The sequence below is a fragment of the Morus notabilis genome, unplaced genomic scaffold (assembly GCF_000414095.1).
Source record: "Morus notabilis unplaced genomic scaffold, ASM41409v2 Scaffold332, whole genome shotgun sequence".
Classification (NCBI taxonomy): Eukaryota; Viridiplantae; Streptophyta; class Magnoliopsida; order Rosales; family Moraceae; genus Morus; species Morus notabilis.
In genome coordinates, this window is record NW_010361195.1 from 16,641 (window position 1) to 29,513 (window position 12,873).

The 12,873-nt window shown below is 34.8% G+C and overlaps 1 protein-coding gene across 1 annotated transcript; it reads right to left on the reverse strand.

The window, feature by feature from the left end:
* Positions 1 to 202: 202 nt before the first annotated feature.
* Positions 203 to 10,027, reverse strand: LOC21400727 (probable inactive shikimate kinase like 2, chloroplastic). The gene is made up of 8 exons (XM_024165952.1): positions 9,777 to 10,027; positions 8,852 to 9,042; positions 8,577 to 8,771; positions 8,155 to 8,216; positions 7,807 to 7,873; positions 7,601 to 7,716; positions 1,268 to 1,444; positions 203 to 410 (listed from the first exon to the last, which is right to left on the reverse strand). Exons 1-8 carry the CDS (start codon positions 10,023 to 10,025, stop codon positions 304 to 306), a joined length of 1,164 nt encoding a protein of 387 aa, XP_024021720.1. The 5' UTR covers positions 10,026 to 10,027; the 3' UTR covers positions 203 to 303.
* Positions 10,028 to 12,873: the final 2,846 nt, after the last annotated feature.

Below are 12,873 nucleotides of genomic sequence, written 5' to 3' on the forward strand. Positions count from 1 at the left end.
CCACGAATATTCCAACAAAATATCAGAATAATAATTCTAAGGGTCAGTGGACCAACCACCTGTAGTTTACCTGTTAACTACAAACTGAATTGCATAATATTATGACTTGCTCATTTCATTTCAAAAGTTATGACTTGTTCTATGAATTAGTTAAAAAAAAGTGTGATACATATATCAATATATATACTATTTTTGATCGTCCCTAAAATTTGAGAAATAAAAACAAACTAGAGAGTGCTGTAGATTTCCCAATTTGTTTTCCAACCTGGTTAAACAATCACAATGGAAGGCATCATCTCCAGCTCACGAGCTTATGTCAACATCATCTCCAGCTGATGGATCCCACCCTGGAGGCTTGATGTTCGGCCAGTCACTGCGACATCCCAACCTTATGTAAAGGCTCTTCTTGCCTTAAAAACAGCAAAATCACATGTAATTGAAAGAAAAAAAATGCCAAGTATAGCCAGTTGTGATCAACACCACTGGTTTTCTAACTAGGCGAATGATTGCATGCAGAACTGTGTGCACGTGTGTCACAATTTATCAGTCTCAGAGCTGACGTGTGATTGGTTTAATACTTAAGAACTAGTAATTTGATCGCCAATGTGATACATAGTAGCATTGCAAGTAAAAGGCTGGTTAGATCCTACTGCACCATAAAATTGTAGAGAAAGTTTAAAAATGTTTGTTTTAGCCTTTGTTGCGTTGTTTTGATGCAAAATTGGGATTTGACTAGTCATATATTCAAGGGATCACATCTTTTTTTTCTTTTTGATACAAGCTAGCCCCTCCCAGGATTCGAAAGGGATCATTGTATTTCTAATGTTTGTATGATATGTGTCGTTCAAGATAACTCATCCATAAATAAAATATACATGTGTGTGTGTGGACGCATAGTTACCACAAAATGGCGAATGAAGTTGAAAAGAAATGTTTTCAAAATTTCAGGTTATTGCGAGAAGCCATTCCATTACTGGTTTATAAAGTGCATGCTTCAGCTTTTGAGGTGATTTTTATTTTCATTTAGGCCTCGTTCGCTTCGCAGATTCGAGTTGAGATGTGACATTATTTGAGAAGTTTTAACTATAGCAGAAAAAGTTAAATGTGACATTTTCTGAGAGTTTTTAACTGTAGAAACCTAAAACTAGAAACTCCAATCGGTAAAATGAATGAGGCCTTAGTATCTTGGCTAGAGGCAAATGGTTTGAGTTCAAAACTTCTGTTAATAGTAAAATTCAAAGGCCTATACTTGCGTCATTTTTCCTACCTGGAAGTTTCTTGTCGGATAGAATTAATTGTTTGAGGGCGCTCAAGGATGCCTGAGCCAGGCTTTGGGCATGATCTGCATCCCAACCCAGAAACTTGATGACCACGTCTGACTTCGAGTAAGCTAACCTGCCATCTTGAACGTGTTTCCTTGCTTCCTCTTTCGCTGAATCTTCATCTGCAAGAAGTTGCTTACAGAAATTAAACTCATGAGCTACTAGTGACAAGGCTCGTATGGTAGTTTGTTATTTGGTTTGCCCATAAATATTGTAGTTAGTATGATCTAGCGAGTCATTAATAGGATTATGTTAGTAATTAGTCATCAATATAATAAGTGGTTGCGGTTCTTATCAGTCATCTTAACAATGTTTTCAAAATTGATTAATAAAAGGTAGTTCTTGTAAATAATGTCAATATCAAAACCACAGAGTTGCTTGATTCAAGCAAAAGGTAATTAGGTAACCGTGTATAAGCAATCTCATCCAGACCAGCTTCTGCATTGGTGCCTCCCAATGCAGCGGCCTCGTACTCTTTACAAATGCACCAGTGTGGATACCTAGGCTTTTGCACTTATAGACTCTTAAATGGTCTCTTAAGTTATGATATACTTTGGACTTCTAATTAAGTGGGAACAATTCCTTTGGAATGCATCATGTATGCTTGCAAATCGAAAGAAGAAAAGAAGACACTGAAAAGCCAAAACCTGTGACGCAAGACCACGAGAGAAGAGATAGATTAGAGATAGAAGAATAGAACCAAGATCGAGAAATTGAGCTACGAAGGAGAGAGAGAATTCAAGAGATAGAACAATCTCAGTATTCCTTCATCACCATCGCTCGGAATTGAAGTTACAACAATATGTTTATAGGCAAACAAAATAACAAATTACTTGGGAAATTAAATCAAAATGATTTAAGGAAACTTGACAATGCAAAACTAATCATATTTCCAAAATGACGAAAGTCCCTAATTAAATCAAATTTTAAATATTATACTCTAATTTCTGTCGACATGGATGCAAATAACAAGAAATTTGTATTATTCAGTTCATAAAAGCATCGACTCAGAAATCACCATGTGACCATGGAATCATGTAGAGGGTGTATGAGTGAACAACATATATTATTGATATGTATGATCAGAATACAATTGTACAAATAAATAGCTATACAAGGAACTATTTTAGGAAACTATCCTAGGAAATAAATAGCTGATTGACAACTATACACATGGCTATTCAAGGAAACTAAATCAAATCATAATCAATCCTAATAACTCTATTTTTGGACCAATCTCCTCTAATTCGGACGAATATCTTGCAACACTCCCCCTCAAGCTGGCTTGTAGATGTCTTCCATAGCTAGCTTGCTGACTAGTAGTTCGAACTGTCCTTTGTGTAGCCCTTTGGTGAGTATGTCTGCTATCTGTTCTGCAATTGGTACATAAGGAACACATATTAGCCCACTTTCAATTTTCTCCTTGATGAAATGCTTATCAACCTCGATATGCTTAGTTCTATCATGTAGAACTGGATTGTGAGCAATTGAGATGGCGGCTTTGTTATCACAGTAAATCTTCATAGGAAGAGACACCAGAATCTTCGAATAATCTCTTTATCCACATTGCCTCACAAATTCCATGTGCAAGAGACCTAACCTCTACCTCAGCACTGCTTCAAGCCACAACACTTTGTTTTTTGCTCCGCCACGTAACAAGATTGCCTCCAATAAAGGTGCAGTAGCCTGAAGTCGATTGCCTGTCATTAGTGCTACCAGCCCAATCTGCCTGCAGACTTCAATTTGTAGGTTGTCTCGTTTTCATAACATAAGACCCTTTCCAGGAGTTCCCTTCAGGTATCTTAGTATTCTATAGGCTGCATCAAAATGTTCTTGTCCACGTAAGTGCATGAACTGGCTTACCATGCTCATAGCGAAAGCTATATCAGGACGTGTATGTGACAAGTAGATCAATTTCTCCACTAGTCTCTAAAATTTCTCCCTATCAATCACATCTTCCGATTTAGCGGGATCAAGTTTCAAGTTGGCTTCAATGGGAGTTTTAGCAGCTTTGCAACCCAGAAGGCCTGTCTCTCTGGGAAGCTCAAGAATGTATTTACTTTGGTTCACAAAGATACCTTCTTTCGATCTTGCAAATTCCACACCAAGGAAATATTTTAACATACCCAAGTCCTTGATCTCAAAGTCGCGTGCCATTCTCTTGTTTAGGTCTGTTAACTCTTCAAAATCATCACCTGTTAAAATTATGTCATCCACATAGACAATTAGGATGGATATCTTACCTCTCTCCGAGCGTTTGTAACTCTTCACAGCCTCTCCAAAACATTCAAACCACGCTCTTAGAGATTGTTTAAGACTATACAGAGATTTTTTCAGTCTACAGACCTTGTCTTGGCCGAACACCTTCTCAAATCCTAGCGCGGGTTCACAAACACTTTTTCTTCTAAATCCCCATTGAGGAAAGCAATCTTGACATCTAACTGTTGTAGTGGCCAGCTATAGTTTGCTGCTACGGATAATAGTACCCGAATGGCATTTATTTTGACAACCGGGGCAAAGGTTTCTTAGTAATCAACCCCATATGTTTTGAGTAAACCCCTTAGCCACAAGTCTCGCTTTATATCTCTCTACACTTCCATCCACCTTGCACTTCACTGTAAACACCCATTTGCACCCAACTGTTTTTTGATCCATGGGTAGGTCGACAACTTCCCATGTCCCATTTTTCCTCAGAGCATTCATCTCTTCCATCACTGCTAATTTCCACTCAGGATCATTAAGTGCTTCCTAATTGTTTCTTGGCACAAGCAGATTAGAGATTTTAGATGTAAAGGCACTGTGTTTCTTTGAAAGTTTACCGTAGGACAAGTATTTGGACATAGGATGAGAGGTACAAGAGCGTTTTCCTTTTCTGATTGCTATGGGAATATCGTAATCATTACAATCAGTATAAGGCATAGAATTAGGCATAGGATCGATATTAGGTTCAGATATTTCATCAGGACTAGGAGCGAAATTATGTAAGGAACTATCTAGAGTACCTGTATTTCTTTCAAATTCATTACCCAAGGTGTCTGGCTAAGCCTGTGCTAAAGGGATAGTAGGCCTCTTACTCTTTTGATGGTTCTTCTTCCTCGAATAAGTGAGTAACTATGTATCTTGTTCCTTGGGAACCAAAGGTAGCATTTCTCCCCCCTGTCAAGGACTCAAAAGTGTTTGGCAAAATAGTCTTAAGATCACTAGTTTCCAAAACAGTATTGGAATAGCAATTTCCTTTTTATTTAAAGGCTCATTTTGAGATATGAAGTTAGTAATGCAATCCACGGTTTTAGGTAGGGGGTTGGAAATAATGTCCCAAAAATTTCCTTCTTCTCCTAAGTTCTCCCCCCAAAGAGAAATTTTTTGAAAAAAAATGTTGATTTTCCAGAAAAGTGACGTCCATAGAAACAACAGTTTTCCTAGTTTTTGGGTTAAAACACTTGTATCCTTTCTTGTTTGGTGCATAACCAATAAAAATACATTTTTCGGACCTTGGATCAAGTTTAGATCGGCCTTTACTAGGTATATGGACATAAACCGCGCATCCAAATATTTTCAGAGGAGATTAGATTGAATACATGATTCAGGAAAATAATTTTTGAAACATTCAAGGAGTGTAATGTAGTTAGAACACAAGTGGGCATCCTGTTAATTAGATAAGAGAAAGTTAAAACAGGTTCGCCCCAAAAATAGTTAGGAACATTCATAGAAAACATAGTAGCACGAGAAACTTCGAGTAAATGTTTATTTTTATGCTCAGCAATACCATTTTGCTAAGACGTATCAACATAAGTAGTTTGATGATGAATACCTTTTTCTACAAAAAATCTTCCAAGAACTTCCTTAAAATATTCAGTTTCATTATATGTATGAAGAATCCCAATTTTAGTTTGAAAAAAGGTTTTCAATCATCGAGTAAAAAATTTTAAATAAGTTCTCAACCTCAAATTTTTCCTTCATTAAATAAAACCAGCATAAACGAGTATGATCGTCGATAAAAGTCACAAACTATTTTTTTCGAAGAAGTATTGACCCTTGAAGGACCCCAAACATCACTATGGATTAAATAAAAATGCTTCGAGGCTTGATAAGGCCTTGAAGGATAAATAGTTCTATGACTTTTTGATAAAATGCAGTTTTCACAATGAAATTTAGAACAGTCCAAACCTTTAAATAAACTAGGAAATAGTTTTTTAAGATAAGGAAAACTAGGATGCCCTAGTCTATAGTGCCAAAGCATAATTTGGTCCTTAACTGGAGTAGAACTGATACTACTGAAGCCTTGAGCTCCTTTATTCTTAGAATCTTCATCTTCAAAATAGTAGAGGCCATCTATCAATTTAGCATTGCCAATCATCTTCCACGAGCTCAGTTCCTGAAAGACACAGTAGGATTCAAAAAAGGTGACACCACAGTTAGAATCTCTAGATAATTTACTAACTGATAGCATATTACAAGTTTAGGAACAAGGAGAACATTTTTGAGAGAAATGGTTTTAGATAGATTTATCAAACCTTTGCCGGCTGTAGGGGAATATAAACCATCTGCTATACGAATTTTTTCATGACCAGAACAAGGATTGTAAGTATAAAATAAATGAGAAAAGCTTGTCATATGATCAGAGGCTCCTGAATCTATAATCCAAGGAGTATAATAAATAGGGAAATGACAAGATAGGGCATTTGATTTACAACCTGCTTGAGCAACATAAGCATTAGGAGTACTTAACACTCCGGAGTTGGATTTCAGCAGCTTCAGAAGGTGATCTATCTACTCTTTGTTAAAGGGAACAGATTCAGCCTCATGTGCAACAGGAGTACGAGTGAATCGGCCTTCATGAGAGCCCTTCTAATTTGTTGGTTTTCCATGGATCTTCCAGCATGTCTCACGTGTATAGCGTGGTTTATTGCAATGATCACACCAAACGCGAGGTTTTTCATCAGATTCCTGGTAGTGATTTGGCCAACATTAATACCAACAGCAAGAGTCGAGTTTTCAACGGTGTTGCCGAGACTCTTTTTGCCAAGCATGACAAGACAGCGACTCGCCTCACGGCAAACCTCAAAAAACACTTCTCCAATAGAAGGAAGTGGCTGCATCATGTCTCTAACCTCATCAAACTCTACGTTAAGACCAACAAGAAATTTGAAAATACGGTTATACCCCACCGTTTTCTTATAATGGTTACGATCATCTGGGGATTTCCACTCATAATCATTAAATAGGTCTAAATCCTGCCAAAAGGCGTTTCAAAGAATTAAAATACTTAGTGACACTATCCTCACCTTGGCAGATTTCTCCGAGTTTCAAGATTAACTCATACACTTGAGATTGATTTCCCAAGTCCGAGTACATTTGATTGACGTTGTCCCAAAGCTCCTTTGCCGTGTGATAGCACATATAGTTGGAGCTTATGTCCTCCTCCATAGAGTTCACCAATCAAGTCATCACCATCGAGTTCTCAGCATCCCATATTGGATAAGTTGCATCATCAACCGCAGGCTCCTTCTTCTCTCCGGTCAAATATCCGATCTTGCCCCACCACGGATGTACATGCGCATAGATTGAGACAAGCACATAAAATTTTCTCCATTCAGTTTAATGGTAGTGATCTAAATGGAGTGAGATTCCGAGGTGGGGGCCTGGGTTGTAGTAGCAGCGGGTGTTGACTTGCTTGTAGGAGCATTCTTGGGTTGTTCAAGGGCGCTTGTAGACTCGGAAATAACGTCTGACATAGTGAAAAAACAGAACTGGTTTTGGGTAGAAGGAAAATAGGGGAACGGCTAGGTTTTCTGTAGGTAAGAGAGAGAGTGGTACAGGACTAGGGTTTCCAGGAATCAAAAGAATTCCTTGCTCTAATACATACGAGTGAATAACATATATTATTGATATGTATGATCAGAATACAATTGTACAAATAAATAGCTATTCAAGAAACTATTTTAGGAAACTATCCTAGGAAATAAATAGCTGATTGACAACTATATACATAGCTATTCTAGGAAACTAAATCAAATCATAATCAATCCTAATAACTCTATTTTTGGTACAATCTCCACTAATTCGGATGAATATCTAACAACAGGGTGACTTGTATTGAAAGGGAAAAAGAGGACAATTTCTTTAAGCGATGTTTACTTCAGCAGATTAACGACGATTAAAGGAATGACAAACACTGGTAAGAGTTACTTATTAGCAAGAAGATAAGAAGTAACGACGATTAAAGGAATGACAAACACTGGTAGGAGTTACTTATTAGCAAGAAGATAAGAAGTTACCTATAGATCCAGTCTGCGACAACCATACAGTAAAGCCTGCATATAGATGTCGCCATTTATCAGCCCTTCGAGCACTTCCATGCTGTCCTAGTGTTCCAACTACAGTCCGAACATGACTGCATGCAAAACAAAATAAATATATATGTTTTCGATAGCAAAAAGAATCCAAAAACAAACAAACAAACAATTAATTCAATATGAATTACCTACTTAAACTTTCTAATATAGCACTTTCTGCTTCTGCTACAGAATCAGAGCCTTCAGCAAGGACCCCTGAAATGGATTACGCCGGTTACGTTGATACGAACCCATGTCATATGAATGATCAGGATAGCAACGTTCAAAAGAAAATTATTCCTCAACAAAATTCACAGATATTAATATCAGAACATAGTGTATAATAATCATAATGCTAAAATAACATAGTCCGAATAAATTCATGTAGAACTGGAGGAGTTACACGTTCAATTATGCGCATGTCATTAGGCCCTGAATTAAAGAAGGCAAAAGGTCATCATTGATGATTTTTTTAGTGGAATAGAATATATTCTCACATGAATCAATGGTTTGCTTGGCAAAATTTTCCAGCAACTCTTTTGTACTTAATGGTGTATACCTGAAAACCAAAGCTACCATTAGAACCTTTCAGAAGAGATAATTAAGAAAGAGACAAATATTGAAAGCTTGAAAAAGGAAAAAGAACCAGATTCTAGTCCAAAAAGTGGAATGAGCAAATACAGCAAAATTTCGAGGCTAAAGGTGACACTATTCTTCTCTACTTTCTTAGGATAAATATGAGTGTAAATAACTACAGTGCTAACCATGTAGATTCACCAACTAGAACGAATTGTTATGGATAACAGAGAAGGATTACTGCCATGAACGATTAACTGAGAAGCATAGCACCATATTTCCTATTGATGTACCATAGGTGATAATCTTATTTCCAAAAGGAAAGAGAAGCTAGAGCAATTACCCGATACCAACTGCGAGTTCCCGAGCCACCTTCTGGTTGATTTCTGTCGACTCCCCAATAATGTAGATTGAAGTGCCTTTCAGAAGTTGTGAAGATCCCACTCTAAGGGAATCCCAAGACTCCATAATGTCAGGCCATTTCAAATATGGATCCTGCTTCTTCAAGTTTACAACCAGTTGACCATCATCTATAAACCTGTTCAAGAAAGAGAAAACTATTATGCAAGTCAAGACCCGGAGCATTTTTTGTATTCAATGCATCATGTTTTCACAAACCATATTGTTTCTGCAGGCTTTACTCTGTCAAACAGACAATTAGTGTCAATAAGCGTTATGAGAGACCCAGAATGCTGTACTTCGATCGTTAAAGAGGTTTCATTTGCATCCACAAAGATATCTTTTGAACTTCGAATATCCCGACCCCCTAGTTGAAGCCTCAGTTCCACCTCCGAAGAGCCATCGTAAAACTGCATTTTCCTTTCACATTCTTGGTATGAGCAAAACATAACTTAACTGGTCAAGAAATAGGACACATAAATGATCTCTAAACTAGATTCATACTTTTGCTAGGATTAATACATCCTAAAGTTGTTTTATTAAGAGCTATTTATTTTTTTATATCCTGCATTTCAACTTTACAAAAAATGTAAATCAGGCATTTTGGATGTTCTCAACATTGTATCTTTGAATTTTAATCTCATATCAAATCTATACCTTGGCCGCTTAAATGACAACGCTAATCAATAAACATTATCAACTTTTTCACTCTATACATCACAACTAGCAACCTTGTCAACATTTTAGATGTAAAATCAACATTTAACTAAGACGGGGTATATATAGATTTAATATGAAATTGAGATCTAAAGGCACAGTGTATTGCAAATAAGACCTAGTCAATCTATTGCAAGTACACAACAAGGTTCTTTCATTCCCCAAAGAACTAGGACTTGATTTAAAAAATAAAAAATAAATAAAAATAAAAAACAGTTATTTCATCAGTATAATCTGTGTTGCTCCAAAACAGAGTCTTTTCAGATATAGAATCTCATTTTTTTCCCTCCACGTTAATTTCCTAACAAACTAAACACGCAAAAAGAAGGGGAAAAAAAACAAAAACTCTTTGACTACTTTTGCTCTGATTCGGTTATTCTGTGAAATTTTCTAGGAAATTTTCTAGGCAACCAAACAGAGTACGAACCTCGTAGTCGCCGGCGGAAAATGGGGATTTTGTGGAGAGAGTGTGGGCGGAGAGGCGAGAGGAGGAGTTGTTGAAAATGGAGGCGTAGTTGCCGGCGAATGAGAGAGAGAGGTTTGTTGTAGAGGTGGCTATTGAGGAAGGAAAGAGCTTCCGAGGCCATGGCCATGGGTTTTTAAGCTTTGGAGATGTGTTTGGGTTGTGGGAAAACAAGGTGAGAGAAGTGGAAGTGGCGGTTGTTGTTATGGCCATTTTTTAGTGTGTGTTGGGATTTGGATAGGAGGGCCGTTATACGTTCATCTGTCTCTCTCTCTCGTTCTTTTTTCCTTCAAAACAAAAAACAAAAAAAAAATCTCTCTTTTGTTTTCTTTTTTTTTTAATGAAATTCATCTATTTATGTTACATAAATTCATCTATTCGTTATACGTTCATCTGTCTCTCTCTCTCTCGTTCTTTTTTCCTTCAAAACAAAAAACAAAAAAAAAATCTCTCTTTTGTTTTCTTTTTTTTTTTAATGAAATTCATCTATTTATGTTACATAAATTCATCTATTTATATGACACATTACATATACATATACATATATAATCTATCTAGCAGAGAGAGAAAAAAATCATTCAGAAATTACCAAAAGATTCGGAGATAATTTCGTAGAGAGTTTCACTTTCTCCGGTGTTCTCTTCTTTTAGAAACACTAACGTTTTTTATTTTTTCAGTTGTTAGATCTGATTAAAATTAGATTAGTTTAAAAAAGTATGCAGAATATATAAATTTTAATATAAATCTAACGGCTGAAAAAGCAACAAATACCGGTATTCTTGAAATGAGAGAACGCCAAAGAAAGTCCTAATTTTATATTAAGTATGGTATATGGATATAATTATATATCTCAATTATTTAATGGAGAATTTGTTATAATTTATTTATAAAGTGGGGGCACAATTATAAATCTAATATTATATATGAGTGTACATATATGTGAGTGAGATTTTTTAATAGGTATTTTTGATTTTTTATGATTACAGATACTTTTATTTTCGTTTAATGTTTAGTCTATGTGAAAATGGTGAATTATTCAATTTGAGCCAGGATACCCAACTTTAAAAAAAAAAAAAACTAAAATTATTTAAAATGGTGAAAAATATTATTTATATCACCTCACTAAAAAATAAATAATTATTATTTAATTAATAAAGATAAAATAAAAAATATTTTATGATGACACTTAATTATTTAAAATTATATAAATAATAAGTACGTGCAGCATGATATATCATGTACTTTTCCCTTTTTATTTTTATTTTTCAATTTGGCCCACATGGGCCCTTCCGAGCAGGATAGTTCCAATTGACACTTCTAGAATTACATATGAAGGAAAGAGCTTAGAAAGCACGAGTGTTTAGCTCTGACAACCAACATATCAGACTTTGATGCTTAGTGTGATGGATAAAATATCTTATTAATCTTTATGTTTTTGTGCAGTTGCTTGCAGTAGGCGGCCACAGAAATGCTATAGATATATAAGTTTGTTCATTCATCACACGCTACAAAAAACATTAAATATTTGAGCCATGATTGCCAAAAAATAATATTATGATATCCATGTTATATAAGCTTTTTTTGGCTCTTTTTTTTATCTACTTATTCGCCCATTTATTTGCTTACTTATCTATCTATATTTTTTGAGATTTCTCATCATTTAGTGCCTCATATTCTTATATTCATGTTTCGTTAGTGTTTTTTAGTTTTTTTTGTGCCTATTTATTTATTTATTCACTTATTTATTTATTTGTATTTCTTTAAATTCGGTGTCATTTAATGCTTCGTGTCTTTATTATTATGCCCTTTACTGTCGTTCACACTTGCTTGATCGATGTTTCACGCTTCATACCTAAAACATAGGGGGCGTTTGGTATGCGGGAATCAGTAGGAATCATATTTCTAAGAAAGTGATGGAAGGTAATATGATTCTTATGAATAATACATTACTGTGTTTGGTTCCATACAGGAATCTTTTTTCAAATTCCCAAGAATATTACATTACTGTAACTAAAAATATTTAAAATGATAAAAAATATTATTTATATCACTTCACTAAAAAATAAATAATTATTATTTAATTAATAAAAATAAAATAAAAAATATTTTATGATGACACTTAATTATTTAAAATTATATAAATAATAAGTACGTGCAGCATGATATATCATGTACTTTTCCCTTTTTATTTTTATTTTTCAATTTGGCCCACATGGGCCCTTCCGAGCAGGATAGTTCCAATTGACACTTCTAGAATTACATATGAAGGAAAGAGCTTAGAAACCACGAGTGTTTAGCTCTGACAACCAACATATCAGACTTTGATGCTTAGTGTGATGGAGAAAATATCTTATTAATCTTCATGTTTTTGTGTAGTTGCTTGCAGTAGGCGGCCACAAAAATGCTATAGATATATAAGTTTATTCATTCATCACACGCTGCAAAAAACATTAAATATTTGAGCCATGATTGCCAAAAAATAATATTATGATATCCATGTTATATAAGCTTTTTTTGGCTCTTTTTTTTATCTACTTATTCGCCCATTTATTTGCTTACTTATCTATCTATATTTTTTTGAGATTTCTCATCATTTAGTGCCTCATATTCTTATATTCATGTTTCGTTAGTGTTTTTTAGTTTTTTTTTTGTGCCTATTTATTTATTTATTTGCTTATTTATTTGTTTGTATTTCTTTAAATTCTGTGCCATTTAATGCTTCGTGTCTTTATTATTATGCCATTTACTGTCGTTCACACTTGCTTGATCGATGTTTCACGCTTCATACCTAAGACATAGGGGGCGTTTGGTATGCGGGAATCAGTAGGAATCATATTTTCAAAAAAGTGATGGAAAGTAATATGATTCTTAGGAATAATACATTACTGTGTTTAGTTCCATACAGGAATCTTTTTTCAAATTCCCAAGAATATTACATTACTGTGTTTGGTTGTTCGCATGGAAGATCCATAATAATAATAATAATAATACTATTAATTAAAAAATAATAATATTATTATTATTATTAAAAATAATAATAATAAATAATAATAATAAATAA

What these genes read in the sequence shown, in the direction of transcription:
- LOC21400727 (XM_024165952.1), bottom strand. Translation starts at nt 10,025, where the DNA reads ATGGCCATAACAACAACCGCCACTTCCACTTCTCTCACCTTGTTTTCC. An exon ending in TTTCCGCCGGCGACTACGAG is followed by an intron (nt 9,043 to 9,776) that starts GTTCGTACTCTG and finishes AGGAAAATGCAG; the next exon opens with TTTTACGATGGCTCTTCGGA. An exon ending in GTCGCAGACTGGATCTATAG is followed by an intron (nt 1,445 to 7,600) that starts GTAACTTCTTAT and finishes AACTTCTTGCAG; the next exon opens with ATGAAGATTCAGCGAAAGAG.